This window comes from Salvia hispanica, chromosome 6 (assembly GCF_023119035.1).
Source record: "Salvia hispanica cultivar TCC Black 2014 chromosome 6, UniMelb_Shisp_WGS_1.0, whole genome shotgun sequence".
Lineage (NCBI taxonomy): Eukaryota > Viridiplantae > Streptophyta > Magnoliopsida > Lamiales > Lamiaceae > Salvia > Salvia hispanica.
This window is the reverse complement of record NC_062970.1, coordinates 1821496-1838831: the sequence shown is the minus strand read 5'-3', so window position 1 is coordinate 1838831 and position 17336 is coordinate 1821496. Positions and strand designations below refer to the sequence as shown.

Genomic DNA, 17336 nt, shown 5'->3' with positions numbered 1-17336 from the left:
TTTTTATAGCTATTGGATAGGCGAAACTTTAACCATAGTTTAGTGATCTACTATATTTTGATATCATTTTTGTGTCTAAATTTGGGAATCATTGCAATTTATCTATTTGCCAGTATTCTGACTCAACATTTAATTAATAATGATAAAGTTGGAAGTACAATAAATTATACACTATTCCCACATTTTTCATTGCAAACATAATCACTTCATATAAAAAAATCTGGGATATGGGGCCAAGCATTTTATATAACACAAGCCAGTGAGGTTCGGAGTCTGGTGTAGGCTTGGATCCGAGCCTGAAGATCTTCCGAACCTAAATGTACACGTGGAGTAATATATTGTGAGATTGCTGAAAAATAAATCTATTTGAAAATGCTTAAAGATATAAAATAAAAAGTAGTAGTACTGTATATTTTTTAAAATTATTTTTTTAGTATTGTGCACTTCAAATATTTTAAAATTAACTACTATCAATGGTATGTTTGTAGAGCTAAATATTCTCTGTGGAAAAAATCTACTCTTTTAATACATTCTACATATCCTTCTTAAATTTGGTCCTTTTTTTTCTTGAAGTACTCTTACTAAAACAATGAAGTTTAACTATATTAGTAAATATTATAAAGTAAAAAAAATCAATAATTTATATTTATACATCTTATCTTTAATATTTTTGCAACTTCGTCATATTTTGCAATATATTCTTTATTACAATAATAGTTGGATATTAATAATAATAATTATTATTAGTATTATTTTGGAAATGCAGGGTCGAGGGGGTATTAAACATGTAAAGTTAATCACTAAGTCACGTTATAGTTGAATAGCACATTGATTTGAATATATTTATCTAAGAAAATAACAAAATAATGAATTTATTAGCCTTCTCAGTTTTCATTTTCCAAATATTTTAGTTCAAGCTAATCTTTCTAGGGACTCCATAATATACTTATCAATTATCATATGACATTTCCTTATTAATGCAGATCATATATATTAGTTGGATGAGATATACATTAAATGTTTCTCCTAGAATAGCTCAAATTTAAGCTATGAATATCTATCATCTTATAAATTTTTCAGTACATGAAACGTAAGTTTGTTATATGTGGTACAAAATCCTCTTCCCAGAGTAGATAGACAAATCTAGAAATACAAAACCAGTGTAAAGTATATATAAACAAAAAAATTAATAAAATAATCCTATCTAAAATCATTATATCATTACAAAGAGAAAGCAAAACGAGCAACACATATATCAATCATTATCAGGGTCGGACATAGAAAAAATATTAATAGGGGTTGTGATTTTCAAACTTTATTTCAAAGTATATTTTTAGTTGATTTAGATCATTTACATGTACACAATAATTTATATTATTAAATTTGGTTAAAAATTTCGAAATTATATTAATAAGGGTTGTAATTTTCAAACTTTATTTCAAAGTATATTTTTGGTTGATTTTTTAAGATCATTTACATGGGTTTTTACACAATAATTTACATTATTAAATTTGGTTAAATTTCAAAATTTTATACTTCCTCCCTCCTTGAAAAATATTAATATTTGATTTGACACGAGTTTTAATGTATAATTGGTAAAGTAAGAGAGAGATAAAGGGTAGTGTAATAAGTTATGTTAATGATATAAGTGTAAATAAAATTACATGTATGGTTAATTTGTTAGTATTTATTTAATTCCAAAATTAAAAAAATTATATTTTTCAGGGATGAAATAATAAGAAAATAATTCATACTTTTTCAGGGATAAAAGAGTAAAAAAAAGTTTTAGAAAAATAGGAGTAATTTTATTGAGGGATTTAGCCCCTTGTCACTTGCACATGGGTCCGTTTCTCTCTAATCATCATCCACTTAATAGTATCGATCTCAATGCAACTTTAAACATATAGAGAAGTTCAGATTTCCAACGTCGATGAATTTAACATAAGTTTCCCTTTTTTATGTTTACTTCAAACCCCATCAAATTCCCAAATAGTCCTAGTTTATGTACCTAAAATATAACCATACATTTGTATAAATCATAGTAATTGGAAATTTAAATACTTGACAAAAAAAAGATCATAGTTTTGAATGCATTTAAAAAATATTAAAAAAACAAGAAGGACAATTATTCTCCCCCCAGAAGCTGTCGATGGGCTGTCAAAATAAATAAATTTTGGACCATTTTGAAACTTCATTAAATAATGTAAACGAACTAAGTACTCCTAGCAATGAATTCATACCTGCAAGCTGTTGTGGTTTTAATTTTAACCCTAAATTTACTAACTATAGTGAATAGAGGTTGAAATGTATACATCAAATTCAAATGAAGAGTTATGAATCTGTACAAATGATACGTGTCGTCAAAATGGCCTACTCGAACACCAGCATATTTATTGTTTGTGCATGAAAATCTGCACAAAATATTTGGTTTTTTTTTGTATTTTGTGGTACAGATTATATGCCATTTATATATCTGCATAAATATATATAAAGACTTTTCTTCATGAAAGGAGAAGTATTAATAACATTGATAGCTGCAGCGGGTACACGATATGGTCGAAGATATGTGAGTATTAATTAAATAGTATTAATAAAAAAATTAGTATATTCGAATTAAGATTAAATTTTTATAATTTTTGGATTAAAATATGGCTGGAGCCGCATGACTAGGAATAATGTCATGTAGAAATCAAATTGGATTCATATATTATAATTGATCAAGAATAATTATGTCAATTAATACAACAATCAATTATGATAATGCGATCATTCTTGGAGATTTGCTTAATTAGCACAATTTGACTTACATTGATGTAGTACATTTTATTTTTATAATGTGTAAGATTCAATGTTATATAATGGTGTAAATTCAGTACTATAATGAAGTATATGGTGCAAATGACAGTTGTCAATCACCCTTAATTATTGTGGTTTAATATAATTATGGATAATTATACCATAATGTTTAATAGGAGTAGTACTTATATGGATAAGATGGTTAAATGTAGTCTTTCCTATTTTAGTCATGAGTGGATAAGATTTAATCTCAATTAAATCCAATACTCACTTAAAATAGTGGATATTAACCGATAGACACATAATGTATATAAAAAATCTAAATACTCACTTAACATAGTGGTTATTAACCAATAGACACAAAATATAGGAGTATCGAATTGTTTCTATCATTATTAGTTTGTTGTGCATTCCCTTTTCTATCCACCTCCAATTGCATATGTTGGACTTGGGTCAATAATTCAACGTCCTCTTTATGTTTATGGTTTTCTTAAATTTTTTTAGATAGTCATAAAGCTCAAATTTCAAATTCCGAGATAGTAAAAAATGATACTCCCTCAACAACTTATATAAACTACGTCAAATTATTCAATTTAGAGAAATTAATAAGCACTTTTTTTTTGTTTTAGCCCTTCACTTACCAAACTTGAACATGTAAACATCTCAAAAAAAATGATACTAGGTTTGTTGTCCCTCGAACCCCACCCGGGCATTTTTTATGTCTCGCTAGTGATATTGTTTTCGCCGTGCTAGGTGCCGTGGAGTTTGTTAATTTTCTATGTTTCATTTTGCCGGTTGTTGTTGCTTTTTTTTCTTTAGATTGACTAGGTCGATGGCGTTATTTTAGGATTCTGATACTGTTTATTGTGTGGATTTCTCCGGTATGGCTCTTGACCGTTTGCCACGAAAAATGTGTTCGTTGTCAGTCGGCTCTCGAGCCTTTTTTTCTCATAATAAAAGAATCTAAAAAAAACAAATGAAAGGAGAACTAGTAATAACAGACCGGAAAATCTTAATAAAAAGGTAAACATTGGATGAATCCAAAATTGTGGAGGTTGAAAATGTGGATATTTTGTATTGATGTGTATAGATAGTGATTTTCGTTATAGGTCATAATTTCGAAATCTTCCATACCTACCTAATATATATAATATCATTAAATGTTGTCACGCTCAGGACATTTATGTTTGTGTTTCTCATAAAATTGTACTGCACCACGAAGATGACTAGTCGTCACACACACATGTATTAATTGTTAATTGCGACTATACATGCCCTATGTATTATGCTTATTACTTACTATATGGATTAATTGTTTTTAATTACAATATGCTACTATGTTCTTTGCCATTTTTTTAATTTGACATTTTGTAACATATCAAAAAATTACAGTCATCATTTGGTTTTTGACTAAAAAACATAATAGTACTATTTGATAATAAATAATTTGATAATAAAATTTCAAAATCACCAAAAAACATTATAGTATTTGATAATAAATAATTTGACTTAAACAAGTTGTTAGATTTTTACGGGAATTAATTAGATACATCTCATTATTCAATCAGCCAAATACTAAGAGGTTTTATTTCAAAATCAATCATTGATACAAACTATTAAAATTGATTTCTTTTTTATTTCACATATACATCTAATATAGCACTCCATCAATTTGAATATAATACGTCACTAATTTGCAATAAAAGGAAATCCTATCTAACATGAAGTTTCCAATTTGTTTGGATTAAGATTTTTTTGTCAGTCTTTGATACTTATGAAACATGAAAACGAAATTGCCAGTTGTAACATATGGTCGATATTTTTCCATGTTTCTAAGATATTGCAAATGCAATTGCAATTATTAAAGAATTTACATTCTCCTCCCATGCCCAGCCAATATATTATTTTGTATACTAGCATTATATATACATGATCCGTCCACTTCTTCTGTCGGTGAATTATAAATCCACGATGATACTTTTTTTCCATATTTAAATACAGCGATGTGTTAATTTTAGGCATGTAAATTTGTTAAATCATCTTTGATTTAGTTATTGCTTGTTTTTAGTGTATTTCGAGGCATTTTCTTCCTTTAAGTTCATTTGGCTAAGATTCGTGATTGTTGTTTGAAACTTCTCCTTAGACATAGAGTTGATGTGAAACCACTCTTGTATATTAGGAGAGGGTTGGCAGAGAATGTTAAGATGTGTGATGTCGGTTGCTTTTATTTGTTGTTATCATATGAGAGAATACAAAAGACCATTCGAGAAACATAAAAATAAAAGTAAACGAACAACACACATCCTAACGTTATCTGTCAACTTCATCTATCTATGTAGTCTCACATCTTGGCTCGTGTGTTTGTAAATATCACCACATATTGTTTGTTGTTCTATTTTGCTTTCGATTAAATAATGTGGAATCAGCCAATTGCTCTAACATTTTCTATTTAAGAACAAATGATGTTATATTCCTAAAAAACATAATCAAGTATTTTTAATAAGGTCATATCATATTAGAGTTATATAGCAAGGTATACATATCATAATGTAGTAGTATCATTTTTAATTATAGACTTATTTTATATATTATGGATGCTTCTTAAACATTTGAAACCCAAATCATTCAATTTAAACCCCAGGCCTTAAAATAAATAACGTACAAACCCTAATTGAAGGAAATCAAGACATTCTTTTCTTCCTTGAAAAAAAGAAAAAAAAAAATCAAAAAAGAAAAGAAAAGGAAAAACTCTAATTTAATTTCACCAAGAAAAAGGAAAAAAAAAAAAAAGGACGCGCCCACCGTACCCCTCACGAGCCCAGCCCATTGTCGCGCTTCCTGTCCCGTTGTCATGCCCTTCTCTACACCCAATTCCCTCATCCAGCCCAGCCCAACAATCCATTATTGTCGCGCTTCCGGCCCATTCGCTCCCGTCACCCTCCCTCAATCCAACCCTATTCTCGACGCCCTCGCGGCCGTCACAAACGCGCTCGTGAGTTGCCCTAGCGAAAAAGTTTAAATTTTTAAAAATAATTAAAACATTATATAAAAGTATATAAAATAGGTGTAGTAATAATGATACATACACAATTTCCACAAATGACTAAATGAGAATGCATCCTCATTGACTCCAAACCCAACCAATCAATACTATAGATTTTTAAAACCTATCAATTAAAATACTTAGATATTGAAATAAATAAACAAAAAAGACAGGTGGAGAAGCAAGATTTGAGGAAAGTGAATTCGAGGTGAAAGAAAAACAGTACTATTACTTTACATAGTATTGTATACTATTTAGACAGAGTGTGGCCTGCCTCCTCACTGTCATATCTTCATATTCTCTCTCTCTCTCTCTCTCTCTCTTGAGATTCGATTCATTCACACCGCCGATCTCTCCTTCTCCTCCGTTTATAATGCTCCCAATTTTCCAAGGTATGTATATATTTACATATATATTTATCTACTTTTTCATAAATTTTAAAAGAAAATTCTCTTCTTCTTCTTCTTCCTCCTCTTGAAACTTTGCTATATTTAACAAAAAAAACCCATTTTGCTTGTTTGATTTTTTGAACTAGAGTGACAAAATTGAGGTGAAAAAATAAAATTAAAAAAAAGTTGAAGATTTGATAATTTCTCTTAAAAGGGTCTGCGACAACAATAAAGATTTAAATTTTTGTTTCCATTTAAAGGAAATTGAGATTTGGGTTTTCTGCAACTGAGAAAAAAATCTTTAGGTGTACGATGCAAAACACTTGATTCCCCCATTCGTCCTTTGCTTTCTTGCTTAATATAACTGCCATTTGTTTACCATAAATAGTTTAATTCTCATTTTTCCAGACACAAGCACTGCCATAATTTATTTCAACAAATTCTGTTTTTTGGTCCATCATTAATATTACTATTCACCGTTTTTTGATTAATTTTGTTTTTTCTCTTTGTGTGTGGAGATTCTTCTTTTGAAATTTGTGAGTACATTGCAAAAAGGTTCCCTTTTCTGGAAATAGGATCTGCTTTTCCACATCTCATCATCCCTAAAAAAATACTACTAATAATTTATTTTAATTATACAGTAGCAATAATTTCAACCCACAATCACAATCATGTTGATATTATTCTTATTATTATTGTAGTAAAGTAATTACTACTAACATTTTTTTCAGTTTTCTTGTAAATCCCTCATTTTTTGTGGGGTGGGGTGGGTAGGTAGGGTGTGCATGATATGAAGTTCAGGCTTTGTCTCATATTCCCAAATTGTCTTTAAAGAATTCAAAAACTTATCATGTTTTGTCTGGTCATTTTTTTAATATAAACAAGTACATTTAGTAGATATGATAATGTGCATTCCTCAAAATCAAATAAAAACTTTATTGTCTCATATTCTTGTGTTTCATTTCTTTTTATTGTTCAATTATCAATTAATTTTTTACATATATGTTTCCTCTCTTTGCAGGCTTGATTTGAATATTAAAATAAAATTTAGAAAGTGAAGAAAAAAAAATGGAGGGTGACACATTTTCTGGCCTAGATGGGAAGGTTGTGCAGAATTTTCAAAAAAGCTTTGTTCAAGTTCAAAACATACTGGATCAAAACCGGCTTCTGATCAACGAGATTAACCAGAACCACGAGTCGAAAATCCCGGATAATTTGAGCAGAAATGTTGGGCTAATTAGGGAGCTCAACAACAATATAAGGAGGGTGGTTGATCTCTACTCGGATCTCTCCACCTCCTTCTCCAAGTCAATGGATGCATCGTCTGAAGGCGACTCTAGCGGCGCCTTCAAGTCCGATGGGAAGGCCGGGGCCTTCAAGAGGCACCGGCCCGGGTCTTGAAAGGGAGTAGTAAAGAAAAAGAAACAAAAAAAATGGTTAGTTTGAGTAAGTTTGTAACTCAATTTCTCACCACTAGTATATTATTTGTCATAGAAGAAAATAATAGTGGCACTAAATCTATTTATTTTGATATTGCTTTGTAGTAACTTTGTGTACCTTTGATCTAATTGAATCCAGAATGCCTCTATTTTCTGCATCTCTCATGAAAGCTAGGATTGAAAATGTTGTGTGCTTTTGCTTTTTTGTGTTTGTCAAAAAGGTTGTTTAACATCATGAATGCATCTTTTCGTAGCTAGTTTTTCTCTTGTTTTCTCTATTTTTTAAAATAAAGTTTTTGTTCCTCCTCCTACTACTGTTGGCTTTATGATGGAACTCTTTATTCTTTCCAAATTCTATTTTATTTATTTAATAGAATGGCAATTTGCCTGAAAAACTATTGAGTTTGATCAAATTCTAGTACTAATATATTGCAATTTTGAAAAATGGTCCAAAAAATCTCGAAATTTAACATTATATGCAATTTTCTAGAGGGTTATGCTTAGGTGAAATCGTACATGTGATAACCAAAATTTATGTTTATACTCTAATTGGATCTTCATCAGTTTGACAACACATTTAATAATTACTCAGTTATAACTTCAATTTGAGATATATATATATGTCACATAAACAATTAATAATCATATATTGACAATTTGAGTATTTTACCATGAAATAGTTACGAACAATGTTTAACTTCATAAATTTACATAAAGTTATCAGGATTTGACCATACCTCATCAATTTGTCAAAAAACTATAGGTCATTTGCTTTTTGGTGAAAAAAAATCTGTGGAGGAATTGTATGTGGAAAAAGGTATCAAGAAAATAAACTCAATGCAAAGATGCTCTGATATAATTTGATGGATTGCAGCTTTGAGATTATCTTTTTAGTTCCCAATCACATTGCACCACAGGAATAGAATCTCAGATAAGAGATGATGATGGGCTTTTTGACCCTTTTTTCTCTTTAAAATTTATTTGTAGTTTTTAATTGATTTTTTTGGGGGGTGGGGGTTACAAATGACAAAATCTTAGATGCCATTGACAGTGAGAGAAAAATGTAAAAAAAAATGAAATATTGGATGGGGTGGGGTTTTGGATCAACAAATAGGAAGTTGAGTAGTTCAAAAACAAAACACTACAGTTTGAAGAGAGAGATTAGAGAGAGAGAGAAGAAAATAGTGAGGTCCAACAACTTGACAAGGGACCCAATGTATGTCCTTTTTTTATTGGATTTGAACTCAAAATTTATTCACTCCATGCTTATCTATTCTCCACTTAGGTTCTTTTTCCCCAATTGCATTTCAATGTATTTTTATACTAGTACTATTATTTAGTAATAGGTATAGAGGGATTCAACATTGGCTCAAGAAAATAGAATTTTGTTGATTTTACTTCATTTTTTATGAACATTTTAGGTTAGTAGGGCTACAATTTTTTCGACTAAAAATTATCGTTTTATCTCTATATTTTGTGTCATTCGGATCAATTCATTGGTTTATGTTTTAGTGTGAAGTTCGAAGTAAATTAGTAAATGGCCACATCGATTTATGTTGGGGATGGAGGAGGGGCTCTGGGATGGAGTCCCCGAGCAACAGGTTGGACTTTCGTACAATATATATTTAGGTTCAACCTGATTTCTGTTGTTATCAGAATATACAATTATGCTCTATCATTAAAAATTGTATCTAAAATTATATATTGAACTAATATCAAACTTGCTAAATGATTCTTGTATATATTTCATCTATATTTGTGATAACATGTGTCAATCTCTTAACAATTTCGAGTTGAATCACGTTCCTAATATTAGACTTGTAAGTTCTTTTTAAAGAGGAATCATAATGGTTCTCCATTTACTCACGTAATGATTTGAATCCTCAACTTATCGAACGAATGAGAAACGTCTTATCAACTAAAATATGCTTCATCGTTAGAATTGTTAGTTGATACTCGGTAGATTAATAGACGCCAAATTACACATTAATCGGGAAATTGACCTTTATGTGTGAACATTGGTCATTCAGGTCTATTTTCACAGTTCCTCAATAATAATCTATACCTTGTAAAAAATCAAAATGCATACCGCCTTTAAATTAAAATTTAGATCGCATAAATATATTTGTCACTTTTTAAAATCAATAATCTAAAACGTCAAATCATTCATTCCAACCATATTTACATTTTCGCACAAAAGTTAATGTACTTTTTCTAACATTTATGCAACTTTGCAAACGGGCATAATTAAAGGCACTGAAAACTAGAAATTAGAACTAAAAATGAAATAAAACAATTATTCTTTAGTTAGTTTCAAATTTGGTTTGGTTGTATTTAGGAGTTATCGAAGAAAATCATGTGACAAAGGAATCTTGACGTCATTCTTTACCTAGAAAAAATAGTGTTAAATTAAAAAAAAATTCCCAAATTAAAAGATTGGGAAAGAAGAGATATTGGTCGAACTTTTAATACACAAATTTGCAATTGTACAAAACTAACAAATAACTTTGTAATTTATTTTATTTTAAAAAAACAAAAAAAAACAAATTACTTTATAATTTGATAAACTCCATGATATATCTATATCAAAAAAGAGTGAAAAGAAAATTATTAGTGGAGTAGTATTTAATATATTATCAATTATAAAAAGTGAAGGAAAACTCAAGTGATGATAGAACAATAGGGGCAAGAGTCATCAACAACCAGCAAAGTAGATGAACAAAAATAGCAAGCAAAAACAAAATAAAATAGTGTAGTTAATCCTGCAATTATCTCCAAATTAATGAAAACAACAAATATAAAAGATTATATACTCAATTATTGTACCTATGATTTTGTTGGTGGGACATGTCATTGGGCTCCAAATTTTCTAATCTTAGGAAAAAATAAAAGGGACCACTTAGGTGACTGCTAGAGAATATATAGGTCTTGCACGATTTTATTACACTATTCTTTTTAAAATAAAAATTTTAATTTAATTTTTTTTTATGTAGATTCATGTATTACCCTATTTTTTGGTGCCACATAATATATTGGTGATATGATGGTTTATTTTGCCCTTATTAGGCTGAGACCATTTATTCTCTATCTAGATCATCATTCTATTATTGATTTCCAAATTACAACAACCTCGTGTCATCCTACAATAATTAATTTCTAATCAAATCAGTGGGTTGGAAAAATCACTTTTCCACATTGTAGTTATATCACAAATTTAATCTATTTGCAATGATTACTATGTGTATGGTGATTCTGAGGTTGTGAAATTCGAGTTCTAGAAGCCTTTATCTAGTTGATCAAGTATTTGAAGTTTTAATTATCACCTCATTTAGATTTGATGCATTTTTGTAATTATAGAAGATTTTTTTATCACACATATTTATAATATGTGTGAAGTCTTTGATAATTTTAAAAAAAATTTAATATTCTCTTCTTTACAATTTTTCCCTTTTGAAGAAACCGATTCTCTCATTTTCAGAAAAACCTGATCTCTCTCTTAAAATCAAAACTCTGCTTCAATAATTTCTTTGATACATATATATTAATTCTCATTAAATACATGTCAAATTGTTACAGCTATACTAACCGGATCAAAAGCTAGCATAGCATGCATGTTATTGAAATTCATGATTTTGTCTCATCTTTGAATGAGTTGGTTCATTTAAGTTTGTTGGGTTGGTAATAAAGACATTATCTACTTCCTATTTGTAATATATTTAAGGAAGTTAGGGATAAGATAAATTACTAAATATTGTTTAACTTTTTAATTTTAATTTAAATGTATAGTTTCAATACTTCAAATGGTTATACTCGTTCAAAATTAGGGAAAAATACAAGTTTATGTGCATTCATTTGAGCATTATTACAAGAATATATTATCATTTTGGTTATTTTATAGGTGTTTTGAAGTTTATGTGTTTTAATTTATCCTATGATCTATAATTTTTTATAATTTTATAGCAAACACCAAACCTTCTATGTCAAAATGTATTTCAAGTTGAGATTTGTTGGAGAAATATGCATTTTGTATTTTTTGACCTTGATATTCAATGGTTATAACATTAAAGGACGATTTGATAGGAAAGATAAATAAACAAAATATGATAAGAACACACATTTTAAATTATTTTAATCTTATAGCTCCAAAAAACATAAAAAACTCTTGGTTTGATTTGAGCTTTGAACTTTTGTTGAGGAGGTAATGATGCAATCCTAGTGAAATGCCAAATTTGAGACACTTTCAAAGAACATTTTGAATTCTTGAGCTCTTCAATCATGATTTTTGAGTGTTTTTGAACTAGCATGACCTATTTACCTAAAAGCAAGCATAATCTTAGGGTATGTGTGTATATATATATATATATATGGAAAGGTTGAAATGAAAACTCTTGTTCAATATAAAGAATGGCACAATCATGAATAATTTAGCTAGGTTCCTACTTCCTACAACAATAGTTGGATCCAGATACATGTGTCTTAAATATAATAATCTCTTTATCTTATCTCATATCACTGTCTCTAATTAAATATTTCCTTAAAGAAAGTATGATTAATATTTTTTCAAGAAAGTATATAATTTAATATTGGCACAAATTAATGATTAATGGTGCGGTGGTCGTTCATTCTCAAATCCTCCTCACCATACTACTAAAACATCCAATCAAAATATGATTGCAATAAATTGTGGTCGAGGGACTTAGACACGTTCATTCTTAACTAAATGGTCAAGATCAATCCCTGCTTTTAGATATAAAGCATCCTTAAATCATTAGATCGGTTATCTCATTCTTCAAGATGCTTCAAATCAACATGAAAAATAGTCATAACTCATAAGGTTCGTCAGTAAATACTTTGGTCTAACAACCCAAAAGTATAATTGCAATTTAAAAACAAAACATGAAAAATAAGAGTAAACAATATATAGAAGAAAACAAAATTTGAAATCCACATGGGCCATTTATTACAGATCAACTTGATTTGGACTTTAAAAAAATAAGTTGCTCCTACCAGAGTTGTTGTGTGGATCGCATTTAGCAATTTTCTTATTTCAAACAAATGGATATGACGATTAAAGTATTATATTGACTATTTTAAGGTAAATTTTAAATTATAAATTATTCGTTTGTTTATTACAAATTAAGTGAAATATTTAATTAAATTTTAGTTTATCCATAATAAATTTTTTCCAGGATGACACCATGCCTAAATTGGCCTAATCTTCTTGGTTTCAAAAGCAATAAGCATCCACTTTCACAACCAGAAATGTTGATATAGATTCAAAATAATTGAATAATATTATTTTTATTTAAGATAACATAGCATGAAAATAACACTGATCTAATTCTTTAAAAACTGTAACTTATAATATGAAACAAACTATTTACAGCGGGATGAACATAAATTGCACGAACATTTGTAGTACTGATGATAAAAACTCAATCAAATTATCAAAAACTATAATGTTAGGTGACAGACTATTCAATCCAACATAAGAAATTGCTGTGACAGATCAAAAATTGGAGATAACTTTTATATATGTTCTAAACAGACAAAAAGATGCCACAACATTTGCAAAACATTGACAAGAACTCAAATTCTAAACAAAGCATTGGGTTGGAATCTATACTTCGACCTCAACCTCAGCCGGTGCCAAAGCTGGGCGGAATGCTTCTTCTTCCTTTGGAGGATGAATGATGACAATATCCGGAAGAGGGGTAACCGGGCCAAGTTTTCCCTTGGGATCCCAATCAAGCATGATCTTCACCTTGATACCAAGTACTCCCTAAGCAGATGAAATAACACACAAGGTGAGAGGGAAAAAATAGAATACGCACAATATGATCGAGTAAAAATACAAAACTCACCTGTCTGAGAAGAACGTGTCTGACAGCAGAGTCGATGTATTCTTTAACTGGTTGACCAGAAGAAATCATGTACCCATCCTTGAACTTCATGGACTTGGCACGCTGAGCCCTAAGTTTCCCACTAACGATAACCTATGAACCACGCACGTGAATAAAATAAATCTAATGTGGAATAGAAATAGAGTAGAATGATTGGAAGTTCAACACAAAATAACTTACCTCGCAACCCTTTGCCCCGTTCTCCATAACAAATCTAAGAACACCATAGCATGCCCTGAGAAACAAGATATTCAAGTTAGGGACAAATTGGAGAATGGTTAACATCATATAAGCCATGCAAATTATCACTCAAATTACAAAATAACATCAAAAAGATACCCAACAATACAATAAATAATATCCTACAAGGTCAATATAACCACTATCAACAAACAACCAAAATACAAATACAACTGATAAGTGATCCAATTGAATTGATCAGTAATCATGTGCCTACACCATGTCACAACATGAGCATGTTATACTTCATGGTGATAAAGACATAGAGAAGACAATTCATCTAGTCATCATCCGACACAAAAAAATGGTACTGAAACACCAAAATTGCTTTTAGGATGACATAATATCATGAGCCAGTCACATTTCTTATGAATTACTCAGAAAAATTAACAAACTAATTAACCAAAGACTCAATTTTAGACCCATTACTCAGAAAAATTTAGGAAATCTAATCATGTGCCACTTCCATGAATGCAACAGGACAAAAGGGAACTACTTGTGACATTCCAGCGCCTGAAATTTAATACTCCATTATTACATAATTTTCAATTCCTACAGACACTAAGCAGAGCCAGATCGGATAATTATGTGCCTCCTCCATGACAACAACATAAGGATAGTACTCTTCATGATGATTGCACATGGAAGAAATTTTCTCTAGTCATCATCCGACACAAAAATTGGTACAGAAAAACCAAAATTGCTTTGAAGATGACGTGATAGTTTTAAGCACGTCACACACAGTAATCATTTAAAAAAAAAGCACTTTGAAACCCAGCAACGTGGAACTACTTATAACATTCCAGTGTCTGAATTGAACTCTGCATATGAGTTAATTTTCAATACCTATAGAAACTAATCAGAGCTAGATACGATAATCATGTGCCTCCTCCATGACCACAACATCATAAACATTTCATGACGACAATTGCACAGAGAAGACAATTTATCTAGTCATCATCCGACACAAAAATTGGTACCAAAACACCAAAATTGCTTTGAAGATGACATGAAAGTTTTACTCATTCACACATCAATCAATCAATAAACGAATGGCACAGCTAATAGTAGCAAATAATTATCAATATAAACAATATCAAGTTAAAGGATTTAACTAATTACCGTCTAACAGCAAGACCACCGAGGAGTTTGTAGCGAAGGGATTCGGCCTGAGCAATGGCGCAAAGACCCCTGTTGTTCACCTTCTCAGCATACAGCTCCACGCTGTTTTCCGGAAACTTAAACCTCTTCTGCACCACTGAGGTAAGCTCCCTAATCCTCCTCCCCTTCTCTCCTGTTGCAATCAATCAAGTTACCACTACCAATAAATCAAAGAGATTTAACTAAAAACAGCATAATTGTTTAAATTGATCAGAAAATCCAAAACTCTGCCGATTAATTCTATGAAAATAATCAAAATTAATGCAACGAGACAACAAGAGCGATACTAACCGAGAACGTTTTGGGTGCGGGTAGCTCGGATGATGATCTCGGTCCTCATTGGAGTAACCCTAACCTCGACGCCGGAGTATCCATCCTCCGCCAGCTCACGAGTGAGAACCTCGTTCAACTCCGCGAAGAACACTCCATCAGCCACGAACTGCGGCACATTCAATTAATAAGCACAAAAACGAACATAACTAACAGAAAAACACACGAATTTGGATTTAACGATGTAAACCTTTCGCTTTTTGCTCATCTGAGTCGCCGCCATGGTTGGTTGCTGAAGCTCAGATCAGAGGATTCGTCCGCGAGAATAAGGAGAAACCCTAGGGTTTGAAGTAGGTAAACGAAATTTATTTGATTGCTTGGGTTTCACTTAAAATTAGGGCTCCTATATTGGGCCTTTTTGGCCCAAGCATATTTTTTCTTTAAATAAACAATAATTTATGGGCTTATAACAATTACCAGCATAATTGTGTTGTTTAATAAAGTCGTTATTTAAATACTAAGAAAATTGTGTTCTTTTAATAAAAATCATCAATATAATTTACGCTTAGACAATCATATATATCGTCTTAGAATAATTGTGAGATATATTACCATAAGATGGTGTTCGGTTTCCTATATAAAATAGTATGAAGATATAATCCGGGATTTAGTTATCAGATTACTTTGTTATTAGATTATCCCAAAATTATCGATCTAGGATTGAATCTTACAAACTCATCTCATTTTTCTCTATCAAACCGAACCCCCCTAATTTGACAACCTCAGGGTTCCGGTACTTTGTGTTCCACCATCGGCTCGTGTGTTCGGACGGAAATCTCTATCAAAATCTCATCTCATTTTTCTCTTTCTAGAAAGAACAAATTATTCATGGTCATTCCCAAAATTTATGTTATTTTGCCTTTAATTCATGTAACTTTGCCATTTATTTATGTTATTTTATTTCATTTGATAGCATAAAAATTTAAAGAAAAATAAAATATACTCCGTAGTAGTGAAAATGAATATAGGTAGATTTCAAGTGTAGAATTTAGGGTTTTATTACAGGTACTGAGGCTGTAAATTAAAAGAGTGTAAAATAAAAGGCTGATGCGAGGATGGACATATTAGAAAATGGCTTTTATTTTAATCTAAATTGCTAAAAAACTTTCGTATTGTAGCTTCAAACATAAGTCACGAATCTCGGAGGCAACTAATAGTTTTTTAAATAAATCTAAACGAGTATCTATGATGTGAATCAATTAATAGAAAGGAATGAAGACATTCATTGAACCACTCTGCAGCTAGGGTTTGTTTCAAACATCAATATACTTATGAAGATGGTATCCAAATACTTTTCTAATACCACCATTGTCTTCATCGTCGAAAAATCTTCGCGTGAGTACCTTACACGCTTCAATCAGAGCTTGGATGAGGAAGTTATGGTTGTTTTACGAAAGCCGCGCAGTCCAACAAGCAAAACGCCCGACTCTAGAGAGTCTGCCCGACTTGGCGAGGAAAACGCCCGACCCGGGTGTTTTGTGCACGTTTTTTATTTTGACTCTTTTTAGCTCTTTTTTAACACTTTTATCCTCTTGTATAAATACCCATGTCTAGGGTTTTTGCCAGAAGACTTTGAACTTTGTTGAAGAACAAAGAATCCATTTGTGAGCACCAATCTTCATTTTGAAGATTTATCATTGGGTTTTATTTCTTGAGCTTTAACCTAAATCATACTCCCTCGGTCCACGATTAAGAGTATCATTTCTAAATGATGCGGGTTTTAAGAAATGTTCAGAAAAGTGGGCGGAAGAAAGTTAGTGGAATAAGGGTCCCACTTGTATATATTAGTTCTAAATGATATGTGGTGGAATGTATTAACGGAATATGAGATCTCTTTACCATTTATGGTAATTATGTACTGAGACACTTATTTGTAGACGGACCAAAATGAAAAAACGAAACTCTTATTCGTGGACAGAGAGAGTAACACTTACTATTATCTTCTTCTTCTTCTTCCTCATCTTTTTTATTGTTATATTTCTTGATTTGGTTATTGGGTATCTTTGCAAAATAAATCTAGGCAACATATGTTTCT

The 17336-nt window shown here is 30.7% G+C and overlaps 2 protein-coding genes across 2 annotated transcripts; one reads left to right on the top strand and one right to left on the bottom strand.

Annotated features, from left to right (window-relative positions):
• The first annotated feature begins 6084 nt into the window (after nt 1-6084).
• Nucleotides 6085-7825, top strand: LOC125193029 (protein ELF4-LIKE 2-like). Its single transcript, XM_048090733.1, has 2 exons — nt 6085-6231; nt 7250-7825. Exon 2 carries the CDS (start codon nt 7297-7299, stop codon nt 7627-7629), a length of 333 nt encoding a protein of 110 aa, XP_047946690.1. The 5' UTR covers nt 6085-6231; nt 7250-7296; the 3' UTR covers nt 7630-7825.
• Nucleotides 7826-13089: 5264 nt separating this feature from the next.
• LOC125193634 (40S ribosomal protein S3-3) lies at nt 13090-15619 on the bottom strand. The gene is made up of 6 exons (XM_048091469.1): nt 15492-15619; nt 15263-15410; nt 14933-15104; nt 13751-13805; nt 13532-13663; nt 13090-13449 (listed from the first exon to the last, which is right to left on the bottom strand). Exons 1-6 carry the CDS (start codon nt 15522-15524, stop codon nt 13288-13290), a joined length of 702 nt encoding a protein of 233 aa, XP_047947426.1. The 5' UTR covers nt 15525-15619; the 3' UTR covers nt 13090-13287.
• Nucleotides 15620-17336: the final 1717 nt, after the last annotated feature.

What these genes read in the sequence shown, in the direction of transcription:
- LOC125193634 (XM_048091469.1), bottom strand. Translation starts at nt 15,524, where the DNA reads ATGGCGGCGACTCAGATGAGCAAAAAGCGAAAG. An exon ending in GGTGGTCTTGCTGTTAGACG is followed by an intron (nt 13,806 to 14,932) that starts GTAATTAGTTAA and finishes CTTGTTTCTCAG; the next exon opens with GGCATGCTATGGTGTTCTTA. An exon ending in GACACGTTCTTCTCAGACAG is followed by an intron (nt 13,450 to 13,531) that starts GTGAGTTTTGTA and finishes TCATCTGCTTAG; the next exon opens with GGAGTACTTGGTATCAAGGT.
- LOC125193029 (XM_048090733.1), top strand. Translation starts at nt 7,297, where the DNA reads ATGGAGGGTGACACATTTTCTGGCCTAGATGGGAAGGTTGTGCAGAAT.